At 34.9% G+C, this 17,268-nt stretch overlaps 1 protein-coding gene across 2 annotated transcripts in view; it reads left to right on the forward strand.

The window, feature by feature from the left end:
• The window catches only part of SEMA3A (semaphorin 3A), a 331,696-nt gene that overhangs the window by 215,228 nt on the left and 99,200 nt on the right, over positions 1-17,268 (forward strand). For both annotated transcript variants that reach the window (XM_035335582.1, XM_035335573.1), the window contains one exon: positions 14,010-14,129. In XM_035335582.1, coding sequence (XP_035191473.1) covers positions 14,010-14,129 — 120 coding nt within the window. The remainder of the gene's footprint in view (positions 1-14,009; positions 14,130-17,268) is intronic.

Here is a 17,268-nt window from a genome sequence, read left to right on the forward strand (position 1 = left end):
TTCATTAGAAGTAGCACAACCATGACTTCGTGGAAAAAGAGCTAGGCAGAAGGTGAGCACAGCACTCAGGACACAATGCAGCCCAAACTGAACACTGTAGTAGTACAGGAAAATATTTCTAGAAACAGATAATTAATTTTGGAAAACATTTTTCCCTTTTTTTTTTTTTTTTTTCATATTTCTCTACAAGTTTAGATTTGAAATAAAAATGTGGAGTTTATATTTAACATGGGTCTAGTTTTGGTAAGAAACAAGAAACATGAAATATATACCTTGGTGTGCTTATGTCATCATCCTGGAATAATTACTTCTACCTGTTGCTGTAAAACAGTGCAAGTATTTAATGTAACTTCTTTAATTGTAATAACAGACCATTTAAGAAATGTATTATTCCTTCCTTATTTATTCCTTAAAGCCATTGTCACTATCTTGGGAGTGTGAAGTATAAAGGACATAAAAATAACTCAACTGGTTCTCATTATTGAGAACAAGAGAAATAGAGGACAAGTAACATGCAGTATGAAACATGCTTTATTTAATATTGCTTTCAGCAATGTAACACTGTTAAGATATTAGATACTCTTCACTTGTGATGGTTCAGAACTTTCTAAATGTTAGTCTATACTTCTACACTGAAGTCTTAAAAAATTCTTTTTTAATTATTGATCTCTAGGGGAAGTGAGTGCTGAAAATGCAAGTCCCCACTAATAGGCCAGGTGTGCTGCAGCAGCTGCAGTGCAAGTACAACCCTGTCTCTGCCCTGTTCCTAACCTCAGCTATGACCTCAGAGATTTCCTCTCATAATTATAAGAGGTAATTTACCATCATTTTTTACTCCTTCAGAGGGTTTCCTTGTACTGACACTGTCAGTCATGCCAATCTGGGAGCAGTAGGCTTGCAGTTCAGGACAGCTGGTGTGGGATTCAAGGAGCGCAGCCTACTTGGACTGCTCTTGCTCTCCTGGTATCCCTTTGTTCCTTAAGCATTCTCATTTCTATTTCTTGAACGGCTTAGTGTATGATAATTAGTTAAGCTTTACTCACTGTACAGATAGATAAACCTTTTTAAAATATGCTTCAGATCTCTTTTCCTATGGATAAGCTGGGGAGAAGGGAGGCTGAAAGACCTCATATGCAATAAAGCAGGACTTCTCTGACAGCAGTTAACCATTAGACTCCCCACAAAATATAAATTAAGTAATAATAAAAGTAATAGTCACTGTCCCATGTAAGTCTATAGTATTACAATGTATTTCCATTATGGAGTATGAAAAACACCACAGTAATATAGTAAAAATTAAAGGCTATATAACTAACAAATATGATATTTATTTATGTAATTCTACTAAAAGAACAGTTCTGTGAGGCTTTCTTGCTATTCTGGACCTCAGTTTCTCATCTGAGAGACATTCTAGTTGCTCTAATCCCTGTGAATGTTTCTTATGATACCTGACCAGACCTTAGTAATGATCAAAGAAGACAAGGTCTCTACAGTATAGTTCTCAACTTTTATACTCAACTTTACCATACAGACATGTTCATAGTCATATCCCTCAGTAGTGAGCCTCAATATTTTGATTTTAAGATCTCACAAGCACCTGTATCCCAGCAGGAACACATGGCAACCTCTGCATTACATTACATATGGGTTAAATAACAGGTAACTGATAAAAAATAATAAATAAATAAATAAATAAATAAATAAATTATAATAAAATAAAAAAAGGCAGGTACAATTCTACTTTGACATTCCTGGGATGTCATAAACCAGCAAAGCAAAACTTGAGTGTTTTGCAAATGTTACCAGAAATACTAGCTGCTTTTGCAGGAAGGGATAGATAATTAGTTTGTTGACTGGAAAGCTCTTCTAGTCCTTAAACTATAAATTTACTATATTTTAAAAAGTTTTGACTACTGTTTAGTCAATACACTTCTGACTAGGTTTGGCTAAAGCACCATAACAGTAGTTTACATGGTACACAAATAATCAGAGAAATCCCAATTAAAGAGTATGATAGATTTCTACCACTTGAAAGCTACAAAGATGTGCTTCTGAAGGGTACCTTAGGATTTTATTTTCAAGTGTGATTTAACTATCTAATTTATTTAGCCAGTCTTAAATATCCCAGCACAAACTAAATTGTTAAAATGGTCCCTTTTGGCCTTGACTTATTTAAATCTTTAAATTTCAATGAGTAGTTTTACAGTCACATAGAACAAGATACACAATGACAGGTACTTATAAAAGACTTGCATATAATATGAAATCATGTTTTCCTTAGATTTTTCTAGTGAGAATTAAATGGTGGTATTCAACCAGATACAAAGAGTATGAAGCTTTCTTACTTGGTACCAGCAAGTTTATCCATACACTCCCTCACATAAACAAACAGGTATGCACAGAGTTAGACTTTCATGTCATCTCACTTAATAGCTAAAAAGTATCAGCACGATTCTGCATGTCAACACATCATCTGACATCTAAGTCAGCTGTTTAAGTGTCATTAGATTTTAGCTAGTTAACATTTACCTGAATTCAGCTGTGATTAACATTTTAAACTTGATAGATCTCTAGGTGGTGATTTGGAATCACTTCAGATCAGAAACTTATTCCTAGTTTGGAAAAATTTTTAGACTTTTGGTACACACAATATAGCTATATATTCTGCTTCTTTGCAAATAAGTGTGGCTTAATCATTGAGTTTAAGATTCATGTGGGTAGAATCATGTGGCTGCAATTTAGTTCACTATCTCATTTGTTAAGATAATACTCAAGTCAAAATGTTCATGTATCATCTAAATTTTTGCTTTCTTTAAAGTTTTCCAGATCCTCCCTAAATCATAAGAAGATTAACATTTCCAAAGCAATGTGTGCAATGATTTGATTGAAAAAAAAAAAAAAAAAAAAGAGTGGTGTGTAACTTAGCAAGTGTCCCTCAGCCATATCTGGTGATAGTTTGGAAAAACAAAGTTGGCCACAAATGAGCACCATTCCCTTTAACTCATTTTATTACTGTTGTTGCCTTAGGGAAAATAGAAGAACATGGAGGCAGAAAGCAAAAGTAATTATTTTCATCTGTTATTGTAAACAAAGATCTGAAGATGGATTCCGAAAATTAAATATACAATGCTGGCTGGATCTAGAAAGCCTGCTTCTAAATTCATCTGATAGTCACAGTTTATCAAGTCAAATTACCTCTGGCCTTTTGTGTGTATCAAAGAGAAGTTTGTCCCTTTCTTTCAGTGTTCTTCCTTTGGAGGACATTTACAGATCCATCCAGCTTTCTATCACCAATTTTTATCGCCATAACCTTATTCTTTCTGGTTCCCTGTCTCCAGAGTAACACTGAAATCCTTTGATAAAGCATACAGACCCAGGACCATCCAGCCTGGGGAAATTCTGGCTGTGTCAGCTCTAGTTCTTGGACACTTGCTGGCATAAAGCCTCATTTATGGCAGAGTCCATTCAAAAGTTGAGCCTACAGCTTGTGTTCATTTAGACATTTGCATATGTTCTTTATATGAACTTACCAAGACAAATCAGTTACTGTAAGGTAACAAGTTGTATACTTATACAGAGGAAGGATTAAGTTAGTAATTGTTCAGATGTTCATAGTTTACCCATTTATGTATCACGGGAAGTCATTTACGTCTTTGAATGTGGGGAACAAATAGACATAGATCAAAGAGAAAACTAATTTTCCAATTTCTGGCTTAGTTTTTTGTTTATAGGTGTGACTATAGAAATTTGCCTCTGAAGGAAATTTTATATGCACCAGATTTAATGCAGTCTTGCAGAAATAGCATTTTGTCTTTGAAGTATGAAGTTACTGGGGCAAAGAACGGGAAGTAAAGGAGAAATGGAGGAAAATTTGTTCCCCAAATTATGGGTTTTAGTTTCCTATCAATATGTGTTCCTCATGAATCCAAGTTTGGCTTTCACAAAGTCTGAGAATTACTTTTAATTGCAGCTGGGTTACCAGCCATTGCTATTTTAAAATGACTTTGGGTAATTTCTTGTTATGATTTATTGCATCTCAAGATGGACAGAGTAAATTTGTCCTTTGTACATTTCTTTTCAGAGAAATACATAACTGGATAACTAGTAAAAATTATGGAGATATTTAGTCCCTGTTTTCTTTCAGAGCTTCAGGCTGAAGCTCATATAATTAGAGAAAAGTGTTTCTCTTGGTATCATTTTTTTTAGGTTGCTGCTTTAATAAAAGCAAGTACAGTTTAAAATTTAAGGATAGGTCTGCTCTCAAAGATCACACATCACAGTTCCTTTATACTCAAGATGTGATCACTATTTCTCTGTTAAATTAGTCCACAACTAATTTTATTTCTGCAGTTCTGTTACTTGCATACACGAACAATAGTTCCATATTCCTCTCTGCTGCTCACAAGTTTAATAATGTCTGTTTCTTTTGGAATAAGTAAAAGAACTAAATATTAGTTATAGGGAAAGTTCCTAAAATAACCAAGGAAATGATACATAATTATTTCCTATGTCAAAGCTAATGGTTTATTCAGTTTCCACATCTTCATGTCAACTAATCTTCTTTATAAATGACTTTTTATTGTAGAGAAAGTTTTGTATTTTGAAGATGGTGGAACAAGAAAATTAAGAACACTAAATAAAGAAAGAACCTGTATATTTGTCTTTTTTCTTCTTCTTTTTTTTTTTTTTTTCTTTTTTTCTTTTCCTGATTGTTCAAAATGATCTTTGTTGGAACAAATTATCTGTTGATTTCCCCTTGGATAATCCCTTGCTGATTAACATGTTTCAAAACTTTAGATTATTTTCAGTATAACATGAATCTCACAAAAAGAAAAAAAAAAAAAAAAAAAAAAAAAGGTACCAATTTTTTACTGATTGGAAATTTTAGGCTTCTGTCCCAGTTCAATATCTTTCTATGATTTCAGAATAGCTTAATTTCCATACCCAAATGTAAAGATTTCCACAATAAGAAACATGTAACTTCATAGTCTAGCCTACAGAGTGTTTTTATTTACAGGCCCACATATTGCTAAGCAACTCTCCCTTATAAATGCCCCAGTCTTTTGCTTCTGTTCAACACTTCACATATTTACGTTCACTTTCAACACAGAGGCTTTGAGTATATTTATTTTAGGTGGCTGTGAGTGGAAATCATTACAGGATATGTCTAATGCTGAATAAAGACAAGCTGACTGATAGGGAGTCTAAGTGGTTTATGTGCATATAGCAGGCTTGGCAACCTGTTTGTCTGAAATACTCCACCCAATTAGCAGGTGTTGATTCTATTTGGAAAGTCAGGATGTAATCTGATTTCTCCTGGAGACAGGTGATTACCCCACCCAAATAGAAGAGATAGCTGGGAGAGACTCTTTCGATCTAGACTGTGGATGCAACTTAAATTGCTGCCGGGCTTGCTGAGACTGCCTGAGTTGAAACCAAGCACTATAGTTCATTGCTTTGCTAATAAAGCCATGCCCAGAATGTGGGACAGCTTTAGTCTACAGAGCAAAAACAGTTTTGTTTTAAAATTATAGTAGGAAAAGGACTGTCTTCCATTTGACCTCAAGTCTTCCCAATGTTTTGAGTTATTCCTGAAATACTCTTCTGTTACTTAAATAACTTAATTCTGTTCTGTAGGAAATAAATACTACTGAAAAACATAACAATTCAAAATAAAGTAAGTTTCTTGCTAAAGCTCCTGGAAGTCTTCAGTGTACAACAACCACGTTATTTTTGCAAAATCCTGAAAACAGTTTTGCTGGACTGCTTCCACAGAAGACTTTGGTTTGTCTTGTTAACTACACATTAACCAGATGTACAAAAATATGAGATGGTCATTAAACCAGGTATGTTGTACTGTAGCCTTTTCTTGGCATATGTCTAGCTGTTCACAGGTCTAGAACAATTATCTGCATCTGCTAAATAGAGATTTATGGACTGGAAACATGTCTCCTAATTTGGACATAGTGAATACAGAACAATTTGGAGAAACTTTACTTCTTAAGACCTTAAGCAATTGCTAGGCCATATGACTAGTGATAATAACAAAGGTTTGAAGACCTATTTAATGATGTGTTTGGTCCACAGTACCAGTAGTGAACAATAGCCTTACAGGTAGAAAGACAGAAAGGCAGGCAGGCAGAGAGTCATTTTTTGTTTCATCCTCACTGACGAAATGCAGGAAGCCAAAGAGCTTTCCATCTGCTGTGCAAGTGTGCTGACAACTAGACTGTTTTCTAATATGGCATGCAGGGTTGTGGCTTGAAGGAATCAGGATATATCTGCTTTATTTTTAGTGGCTTTTTTATCACATACTTTGTTAGTTAGCTTCTTGTTTTTTGTCTTGATGCTTTAATGGTTTAAATACATGCAGACATCCTGCAACTTGAGTAAATTATACATTTTAAATATTCCCATGAACTCTTGTCATATCAAAAAATCAGACAGATAACAGGCATAACTTAATTGGGAAGATAGCTGGAAGTACAGTAAGCTGCACTAGGCAAGCAGGAAAGAATGTCTTATCAATCCTCATCAGCACTCTCAGTCTGAAATTTCTCATGGAATGGCTTGACAGCAAAGGAAAGTCAAGATATGGAATTAATCAAGCATTCATCTTTAATTTTGGCAGTGGTGACCACGTCTAAGAGTAGTGTCATTCCTGGCCTCTCGGGAGGGGTCAAATCCTCTAGATCACAATACAGTGCAAGGGCCACTGGATCTCAGGATCTCTCAGCTTTTTCAGAGCTCTAACATACTGAAGATCTTCAAAGTACAATTAGAATTCAGTTCAGAAAATAACATAGATTTCTAAAAAAGACTAGGTATTTTGTTCGCCAAGAGATATCCAAGGTTTCTATTGAATATATATATATATACAATAATTATTTTTAACGGATTTTCACTGAGGGGAATCCCTAAGAACTAAGTGAATAGAAATCCCCTCTGTAACACAGACCCCAGTATTTCAACTGCTCATCTAACTTTACCGCAGACAGATTTTCAGAGGGTAGGACCATAAAACATTGAACCTGCTGATTGCAAGATACAGTAATGAGAAAACAGGGATGGAAATGAAGTTATTGATCCAAAGTCCGAGAGATACACAGCAGCAAATCACAGTCTGCAAATGTTTTCATGCCAGCTGTGTGCATTGCTGGCCTCTCCCACCCTAAAATCTTACACATGCTTTTTCAGGTTCATTTGAAATGTTATCTCATGGAGTACAGGTGCCACGCATGATTTTCCCACCCATCAAACCCTGTGCAAAGCTACTAGTACTGGGAGATAGTCCCATTACTGACAATGCAGTAGTGGTTTTGCAGCAGTGTTACCAATTAGCTTACTCCAATAAAATAAAATTTAAAAAGGATCTTTGCAATTTAATAGGACTGGAATGATTTGCTCTGTTTCCTGCCTACTCTGGGCCTTTTAAAGCAGACTTTACTCTTTGGCCAATGTTTTTAAGTGCTACTGTAATGCAAATAGAGAAACAGTACAAATTTTAAAATAATCTTACTGCACTTTACAAAATATATATATATATAAAATGCAGGCAGCAATTAAATGTGTAGCTGTGAAAGCATATGCATTGCAGAGCTCTCACTAAGGAGGACTTCCTTGCACATGCTTGCTGATGTGCTAAAGTGTTTGCAGGATCTAGCTGAGAACTGTTCATCTGTGTACAAGGAATTAAATATATATTTATTGCACTAACATTCCAGAAGTATTCTCCCTGAAACAGTGCTATTGCGTACTGAAAAAGATACCTAGCCAATAGAGACTGAACTGATTGCAGCTGGCAGTAGACCACCGGCAAAAGAAAGAAGTAAAAAAGCTCCCTGATAACTTGGGAACATCTTTCAACAGTGTGATAAATATGAATGACAGCAGTAATATCAGGGATTACTTATTCTCCATGGATCCCTGACCTCGCCTCTTGAGAATTCAACTAACTAAACAGAATATATATATATATATTAATTAAACTCATGCATGAGACTTAATATAGAAGCTGTCTGTTCACTTGATTTGAAAGACAAAACATGTATTTGTTTTGTTTGTCCAGCTGTTAGACGATAGCTTTAAATCCCCTTGTCTATCCAGTTTAGACAAAACCTTCTGATATTTTAATCACATAGCTATGTGGAAAGGTTGAAATAAAGGAAGAATGTATGACAGGGTCTGATCATTATCTGGAATAAATCAGCTGAAAACTGTTGAAGCTAATGATACTGTAATGGATTATTTGGCCTTTTACTCAGTGCCCTGCATAATCTGTCCACTTGTATTTGCTGTAATATCTGTGAAGTAGTATAGACATCAATGTTGGTTTTTAGTTTTGTTTGTTTGTTTGTTTGTTTTTGTTTTTGTTTTGTTTTTTATTTTTTATTTTATTGTTTTTTAATAGAAACATCTTCTGTAAAATAGGGAAAACAAGCCTGGATATTAATTAATCAGTGGGACTTACTTCTTAAACATCCCCTTAAAAATATATATATAACTGAAAACTCTTTGCTGCATCAGTAATCCAGACTGAAGAATGTAAATTCCAGGCTTCTTGGGGAGACATAATTACTGGAAACTCATAAAAACCACCTAAATTCAGTTTTAATTTTCATATGCAGAGCAGATGTTTTGACAGATGGATGGACTTTATTTTTGTAAGTGTCCGGGAAAAGTCTGCATAACACAGTCTAATCAGTGTTATATATCTGTAGTGTTTGTTTTTCAATCTTTCTGCTTTTGGCTCCTATGCTTTTTGTTGCAGACATTTTCTTTGTAATTTATTTTTTCAGGGTAATCTCTCTCTACATAATCCTTTCTATCAATTTGATGCATAAATATTGGAAATCTCTTAAAAATTAAATGTGTAGTTTTGGTTAGTGTCAGACATATTGATATTCATATGTCCTGCTGGAAAGCTTAATTAATACTTTATCTTCTCTTCAAGACAGGCCCTCTGCCCTTATTTGTAATATATATTTGGATTTGGAATTTAGACTTAAGGTCTAAATTCCAGACACACTGGAACTCTTTAACCTTAATTCACACTCTGACTGTAAATGACAATCTAACCATTTCTCAACTTGTACTACAAATAAGAGTAGTGCAGGAGGGCTTGCAGTAAGGTTGGTTCCTTCGCTGCAATACCTTAGTATGATGGAATGATTTTAGCTACTTTAATTTCAATAAAATGTCAGTATAACATATAGTATAACCAAGAAGGAGCACTAACCATTTCTTTGAGCATGCTTTAGAGGGTAGTAGCAATCATGTCATCACAGTAGCAGCTCCAGAATTTGCATGGTTAAAAAAATAATAATAAATAAATAAATAAAAATGTAGCTTTCTGAAGAAGTTCCTTTTGTCAGAGAGAGAGACCTCATAAACTATGCTAAAAGTCTCCAGGCATGATGCTGGGGCTTAGCTGCTTAGATTTTAAGTTAGAGATGCTTCAGCACAAGGCCAAAGGCAGAACCTACAGCTCTCAGGAAACCTTATGTTATTTATTGAAATATAAATTAAGATTAATCCTCTCCTGCACTAGGCAAGACAAATGAGGGGGGGTAGGAGGGGCTCAGGACTGCAGTAACTCCCACATGATGTACCTAATTTTCTCTTTGAATGTCTACCTCAATCATTCTGTACCATATGCAATCACTTATGCTTTCTGCTATATGTATGTATATATAAACTCAAACTTTAGGGCATAAACCTGTGTTTAGCTTTATACAGAAAATAAAAAATTCCTAATATGAAACTACCCATTATAAGAAACAGGATTATTAGGTGGAAGAATTCTAGTGATTCACTATGGTGATTCCAGTAATCCTCTTTTTTAAAATGTATTTTCATTACCTATCCTAGTTATATTTTCCTGCCTACAGAGAACTCTGCAAATTTTGCTTTCATTTTCATATATTTATTTACATTATTAGGCTAGAAGTACTTTAAATTCCCACTCCACTCAGCTTTCAAATATTAAAAAATAAAAATAAAAAGTATTTCCACCTAGAAAGTAATTTTTGAAAGTCTAATTTTCTTCCTTAAACTGTTTTACTTGAAGAACGACAATATTCAAAGGATATGAATTTGTCCAGAATACGTTCCTTTAAACAGTGTTCCCTTCCTGGGAAGAGTAAAAATGGATTCAAAGGTACCTGGGGCTAAACTCACATGTGGACACAGTGTTTAAATTTCCTGATAATTTGATCATTACAACTTCTGGCTCTTGGTTCCTTCCTGTTCCTCCACTGAATATTTTCTGCCAAATGCTGTAATTTACCAAGATACTACATTTCTTTTGTAGTCTTTGCTTCCTTTCCAGTATCTTACACTCTGAGACCATATAGTGAAATGCTTCCTGCTGGCATGGACCTTCATATTAAAAATATAGTGTTGGCCTGAGGGCCTGGCATCAGGGGATGTGGCTGCCAAGTAGGACAAGCCCAGTTAGAGACAACAAAGTCATTCCAGGCCTCCAGCCAAGGTGGTTGGTGATTGCTTTGTAGTCAAATTGATGTAGCCAGCAGTGCTGGGACCGGCAGAGCTGAGTGCCAGATTTCTCAGCTGAATACCGCTGTACAAGCTGTGAAGCCAGGGCAGGGCTGGGGAAACATCCTGGACATCTGAGTCAGTTACCCAAGTCTCATATAGTGGTAGACCCAAGTCTTCTCAAAGCACACACTGTTTCTCTGATTGTAATATATTCTTTGGTATACATATATGCTGAAATTTGGAGTTTGAATGAATCATGGAGAGCTGTTAAAGCAGTTACTGTATAGGTTGTTATTATTATTATTATTTTACATTTATATATTTTTCCCAGAGTCATATAAACTGGCAAAACCAAATATTCACCTTCATGGAGCAAACTCTTATTCTGCTCAGTGTATCACTCACAAACTCACAGGTACAATGACATTTCCACACATCATGCTGTATCTGTGCAGCTGTACTTGAACACAATTAGGCAAAGGAAGGACTCTGATTACACTGTAATAGAAATCAAAGAGATTGTTGCTATTGTTCCAGTGAGAATAGTCCTGTCTCCCAGGCAGGGTAGAAACTTCACTTTGAACTTCCTGAGTTGACAAGGGCTTAAATCAGAACTGTAACTTTACTTTGATGTCATTTATTGTGGTTTAATACCCCTCTTTATTTATTTTTTTACAGTCATGTAAAATATATGAAGAAACCTAATCTGTTTGGGAGGTGTATGAGAATTTACTGAATGGATCTTAATGGTTCCTTTATGCAGCTATAAAACACAGAGAAGCTATATGACCAGTCTGAGCTGGACTAGGGACTTTAAATGTTATACAATTTTATTTGTTATAGTCAAAGGTTTATTGCTGTAAGTATTTACCTTCCCCATTGTTTAACTAGGTAGTGTGTTTCTTAGACATCTATAATAAAAAATGTGTTGCACAATGAATTTAGGAGAGCTTAAAGGCAGGGATGAATAAACCAAATCACAATTATATATAGAAATAGTAATTCTACTGATATTAACTCAGTTACAGTACAATCGAAGCTCAACAGTTGAAGCAAAAATATGGTTAGGAAAAAGTTAAATTATTTTTTTTTTTTCTCCTTCCTACCACAGACTAATCTGGAATAATTCAATGAAGCTGGTAGAATTTCTTAATTTCCCTCCAAAGAAATCAAGGAAGGCTCTGCTCATAAGTGAAGAAGGGTTTTCTATCTCACCTTTAAAATACTAGCTATTTAAAACCTTCTTGATGTATAGTATATGCAGATGAAAAGTATTTAGCAAATGTCTTTAGAGTCACAGGTACTGTGTTGCTATAAATCAGAATAGCTCCACTGAAATCAGCAAAACATATTGTAATTTACCCTGGCTGTGGATATAGCCCACGTGCTCACAGCATTTTGTAAAGATGTGTGTCCATTGGCCTCTGTCATTTCATGTTCTTCAGGTAGGCAATTCTTAAATAGTAGACCACAAAGACATTTCTAAAATTAAGATATATATACCAAATCAGACAAGGCAAAGCACAGTCCTACTGAAACAAATGTGTGATTATATTTGACCAGATACAACATTAAGGAAGAAAATTCTGAATGCTTTAATGATGCACAAACCATTGGTCAGTTTTAAATTATGCAGAGTCAATGTTTGATGCTTCAGGTGGAACACAGAATATCAGAGGTTATGCAAGGGTCTGTTTCTTTTTTTTTTTTTTTCATTTTTAATGTTGCGTGAATTTATGGTGTCTGCTCATTTTTACTTTTGCAGGTTTTGAATTAGTAATACATTTTCAGTTTCTCCATATTCCTTTTGTTAGTAAGAAAAAAGGACAACAGTATTAAGAACAATATAGAAACAGTGTAATTTTGATGATTTATGCCAGGTATTTGTTTAGTACTCTACCACTGTGACAGTGAAAAGCAGCTTGTGAATATATGTAATAAATGTATGTTCATGTTTATATATGTGTGGGAGGAAGAATATGTATGCACCAGAATTTGTGTGTTTTTATTAAAAAAGGTCAGAATGGAAAGAATTAAGAGAGACCCCTGGTAACATCCATCTCTATTTCTTTCAATTTCCTGTTGGATTACCTTAACTATCTCTATGTTTTCTCTTCCATCTCATTTGGAAAGATAACTTGTCAGCAGTAAGCCAAGGACATAGTAGGATTCAATATGCTTTTCTGTACAGTACTCTTTTTAGTACTTTGCCATTAATTGTTATGCAAATAAACAATAAAATTGGAAGAGCAAAATCATTTTGGTTCAGTCCATTATGTGAAGCAAGGAATCAGTATTGTATATAAGTTCACTGCTTTTCTCAGTGGTGGCCTAAGGCATGCCTCAAGGTGCACATGCATTTTCATGGCAGAGCCATTATTTTTTGGTTGAGATTATCTGGTTTAATTAGTAAGCAAGTTACAGAGAAAGATGATGACAGTTAATGACCTCTATAGAGGTGGTAGCTAAAGTGGTGTTTCCATGGGCCCTGGTCTAATTGGAGAAGTAAAACTGAGTGTTATACTAACAAGGCACCAACTATACATTGAAAAGTTTCCTCCATTATTTTTACGGTTTTCTTTTTTAATGTTCTTATTTTTCTCCTATTTGAAATCCATTATAGAATTGTGTTAATAGATTGATTCACAGACATTGACATTTATTTTCATTGTTAGACCTGGTGGAAATGGAAAGATTAAATAAAGAAAAACAAACAAACAAACAAACAAACAAACAAACAAAAAAACTATCAGGTTAGACATTTGCATTTTAATATGGAAATTAATAACATTTCATTAATATGGAAATTAATAACAACATTTTTACTAACAGATAACAGATTATGTTTGTGCTAGGGACTGTTAGAACATTTTTAAGTATTGAAAACTAGAATTACTCATGATGGATAATTTACTCAAGTGGAATATGCAAAGCTTATATTTTAGGGGTCATAAACTGTTCCAATAAAGTTAAGCATATGCATTCATCTTTCTAAAACTGGTCCCTAAACATAGACAATGGGGGCGAGGCAGCATTCATATTATTGGTAGAAATGTTATATCAATGATTTGTTTTTCATCAACTCCTTCCATCTGGCCCATCTTTTTTTCTATTTGTTACTTAATTGAATACAAGCAAACAGTTGGTCCATTTTTCTTCATTATTTCATTCTGACACATTTCTATAAATGGGTTTTGTCTTACAATCATGGCAATGCCATAAATTACAAAGATGAAGAGTGTCTGAAACAAAAATGAGGAAAATTGTTGTATAATTTTTTGTTCAGGGTTGGATGCTTTATTAAATGACAACCAAAGATATTTAAATGAGATCCTAAATCAGGCTGTTTATTAAATGCTTAGTGCTAAACATGCTTATAAACAGCTTGAAATGATCACACCTTTAAAATCTGTTCATTCAGCCATAAATCCACAATACAGAAAGCACTCCCATTAGTCATAATCACCAAATTAACTTCACAGATGCATTTTTTTTCCTTTTCTTTGCAGAGAGAATGTGCTAATTTCATCAAGGTGCTCAAGACTTATAACCAAACCCACTTGTATGCCTGTGGAACAGGGGCTTTTCATCCAGTGTGCACATATATTGAAGTTGGAAGCCATCCTGAGGTAAATTATCTTAAAACAATATTTCTTTTTTAATCTTTATTGGTGTTTAGCCATGCCAAAATGCCCTCACTCTTTTCTGCAGCTCAGTGAGTGGATCTGGCAGGACCTGCTCTCTTCAGACTCTGGTGCTGATTGATAAATCACAACCAGATCTGTGCTTTTCTCTCCCACACGGCATCCTTTCTGCCTGGCTCTTAAGTAAATACCAATAAGCCCATTCTGCCTCGTTCATAGTTCAGCCTGTGCATTTATTCTGAGGCCAACTTTGTCCTTTAGTCTCTTGCTACAGAGTATGGTCTGACACCATGGCAGCTTTCTCCCAGCTGGGAATTAAAATAGTGCTACGCCTTCATAAATCCCACTTCTCAGATTTGTCCTAACACATCAACTTGTTTTCATATGTGACCTACGTTTTGTTTCCTTACTTTTTTTTTGTGGGGAAAAAAAAAAAAAAAAAGTTTCCTCTCTTTTCCCCATTTATTTTAATCTCTTTTTTTTGCTGACTTTTGCTTAGTACTGCAGAAGGCATGGCAAAGATCTTGTAATATTTTGTCAGTGATTGTCATAACTACATAAGCATGGTCTTCTGTGAAAAACAGTATGACCCACAGAAAGCAATAGGGCCGTGCTGATTTTCCTGGCTGCAGATTAGCTAGAATGTACTTGTGCTCCTGCAGTTGATTTAATTTCAATCTTTTTTTTTTTCTTTCTTTTTTTTTTTTTCCAGAAAAGCCAAACTTTTATTTTCCTATTAATCTGAGTACTTAATATGAGTAAATCCACTTTATTTTACTTTCAGTCCAGCTAACCTAGGTATTGCTCCATGGACTGTTTCAGTTTAGCAGCCAGACTCTTTATGTGTTTTCAGCACTCACTTACTTCATTTAAGGATATGTTTTATTGGTGAATCCATAGTTATGTTACTTGTAGCTTCTGTGATCTCTAAAGAAGAGTTCTTTCAACTTACCTTATGGTTTTGCAATTCAGGTTTTCAGATTTCTCTGAATAGAAAGACATCGTTGTTAAATGAATGAGAACTCTGTTATTTAAAAATCAGAATTTTTTTCTCCTAGAAAAATTAGCAGACATTTTGAGTGTTGACTTTATAGTCTGGAAACCACTTTTCTCTATAAAAATGTCTTTTGATATTTGAAATATGAGTCTTTTTAATGTTCCAAACATAAGGTTTTGAAGGAATAAAGGAACTGCAAAGTAGAAGGGCTTTTATTTTTATTTTTATTATTATTTTATATATATATATATTCATTAATTCTTTATTCCAGAATGCATTCTTGGCAATCAGTGATTGTCTCTTGACCACACACAGTATGTCATTGCTTACTGCATTAAACAGATTCTCTGCTTCCTGAGATCCATTTGGGAATTAGTAGACATATTAATTAACTCTAGTTCCGTAAGATGTGTGTCAATCAATCCTTGGCTATCTGCCAAGTGAATCTATCTGCAGAGAGATAGCTGGTATGAGGTCATTTACTTCTACATGTGGCTGTTTTATGACTGTGCCATAAAACTAACACACACTTTAGGAAGGATTTATAGAAAGGATGATCAGAGATGAGAGGCTCGATCCAACCTTGGTTTAACATTCAATGTTTTTAAAGACTTGAGTCAATGATGTGTTTGGCCCTGGAGCTGAAAGGATGTTTGTTTTAGCTTCCTTTTATCGGTCCATAACTATCAACAAAATCTAAATAATTGCTTTTTTCTTTTTGGTCATTTATGCAGTAAGTTTGTTAGCCCCCCTGTGGCCAAATGCTTCTCATGAACCATTGTTTCAGCTTTGCAAACCAGGGAAAGGATAATGTACATCTGAACTGACATGGTAATTGTTAGCTTCTGATTTCCTTTTCATGTTTAAGCTATGAGTGAAATCACCCTTAACTTCCCCTTCATTAGCACAAGTTTCTGTATCCTCTGAATGATTGTGTAGGAAGAGTCATTACCTTCTCAGTCCAGTTCTTCCTGTGCAGAGAGAAACTGGGGCAGAGAGGAGGCACTAGTACCCACCTACTCTCGTGCTTTAACAAATGTAATAGTCTATGTCCTGTCCCTTACAAAGGTGATAATTAGACAAGTAAATGAATTAATTAGATTTGCAATGAAAAACAGCCTGGACTGTCTTTCTCTGAGCTAGAGCTTACACCAACAACCTAGCCAGGAGTTTCAGGAGTTTAAGCGTGTCTTTTGCAGAAGCAGGGGGAAGAGGAAGGTGCTTGATTGACAGTAGCTATTAGAGACATAAAGAACAGGGGATACGATGTTAATCCCTCAGCCTATACTCTGCATCTGTAAAAGCCAGCTGGTTTATGTGGTCATGTCAGACAGCAGCACTGGACATGTCAAAGGGCCACTGCTTCTGTATTGTGTATAGTTTATACCTCCCTAACAATCTAAAAAAAAGTAAAGAGTAAAAGTGAAAGCAAAGGGTTGATTCTGAGTTTAAAAAAAATGCCATCTAAAACATTTCCTGAAGATTCATTTTCTGCCACAACACTTGTGGAAAATTAGCTGACTTCACCATCTGCTTGTTTATTTTGAAGCACTTAAAGAGGTAAATGTGAACTGATTAGGAGAATAGTAAGGGAATGTACCTACTGTCTAATAAGACTGCTTGTTTATGTGGTGGTGGAATGGAACCCACCTGTCTAAGTCTGGTGGAGGAGTGGAAATTAGTGTGTGTCACACTGAAGATGGAAAAAATGAAATTTAAAGAAAAGAGTGGGAAGTGATAGAGAAGACACTAGAAGCAATTGGAGCAAGCTGCAGGGGGCTGGAATATGGTACAATTCTTATGACTGGGAAAGGAAATAAATTGCTTTGTGTGACAGTCATAAAATAATGGTAATATGAATTGTTAAATCTGTTGAATATCTCCTCGATATGAGGCAGCATATTACAGCCCCATTCCATACTTGAAGAAAACCATTTCTAGTGATGAAACTAGGCAGATCTAATTGAGTTTGATGAAGTACAGCATGAGAAATAATAATAAAAAGGTAAAAGGATATGAACAGCATGCTGTGCATCTGATTAAAACTGATCTGCACAAATGTATACAGCGTAATATGTTGTGAATTACACTGCATTCTAAGGAGTAAAGCAGACTAATCTGTGTTTA

Source organism: Oxyura jamaicensis, chromosome 1 (genome assembly GCF_011077185.1).
Source record: "Oxyura jamaicensis isolate SHBP4307 breed ruddy duck chromosome 1, BPBGC_Ojam_1.0, whole genome shotgun sequence".
In the NCBI taxonomy this organism is placed as follows: domain Eukaryota; kingdom Metazoa; phylum Chordata; class Aves; order Anseriformes; family Anatidae; genus Oxyura; species Oxyura jamaicensis.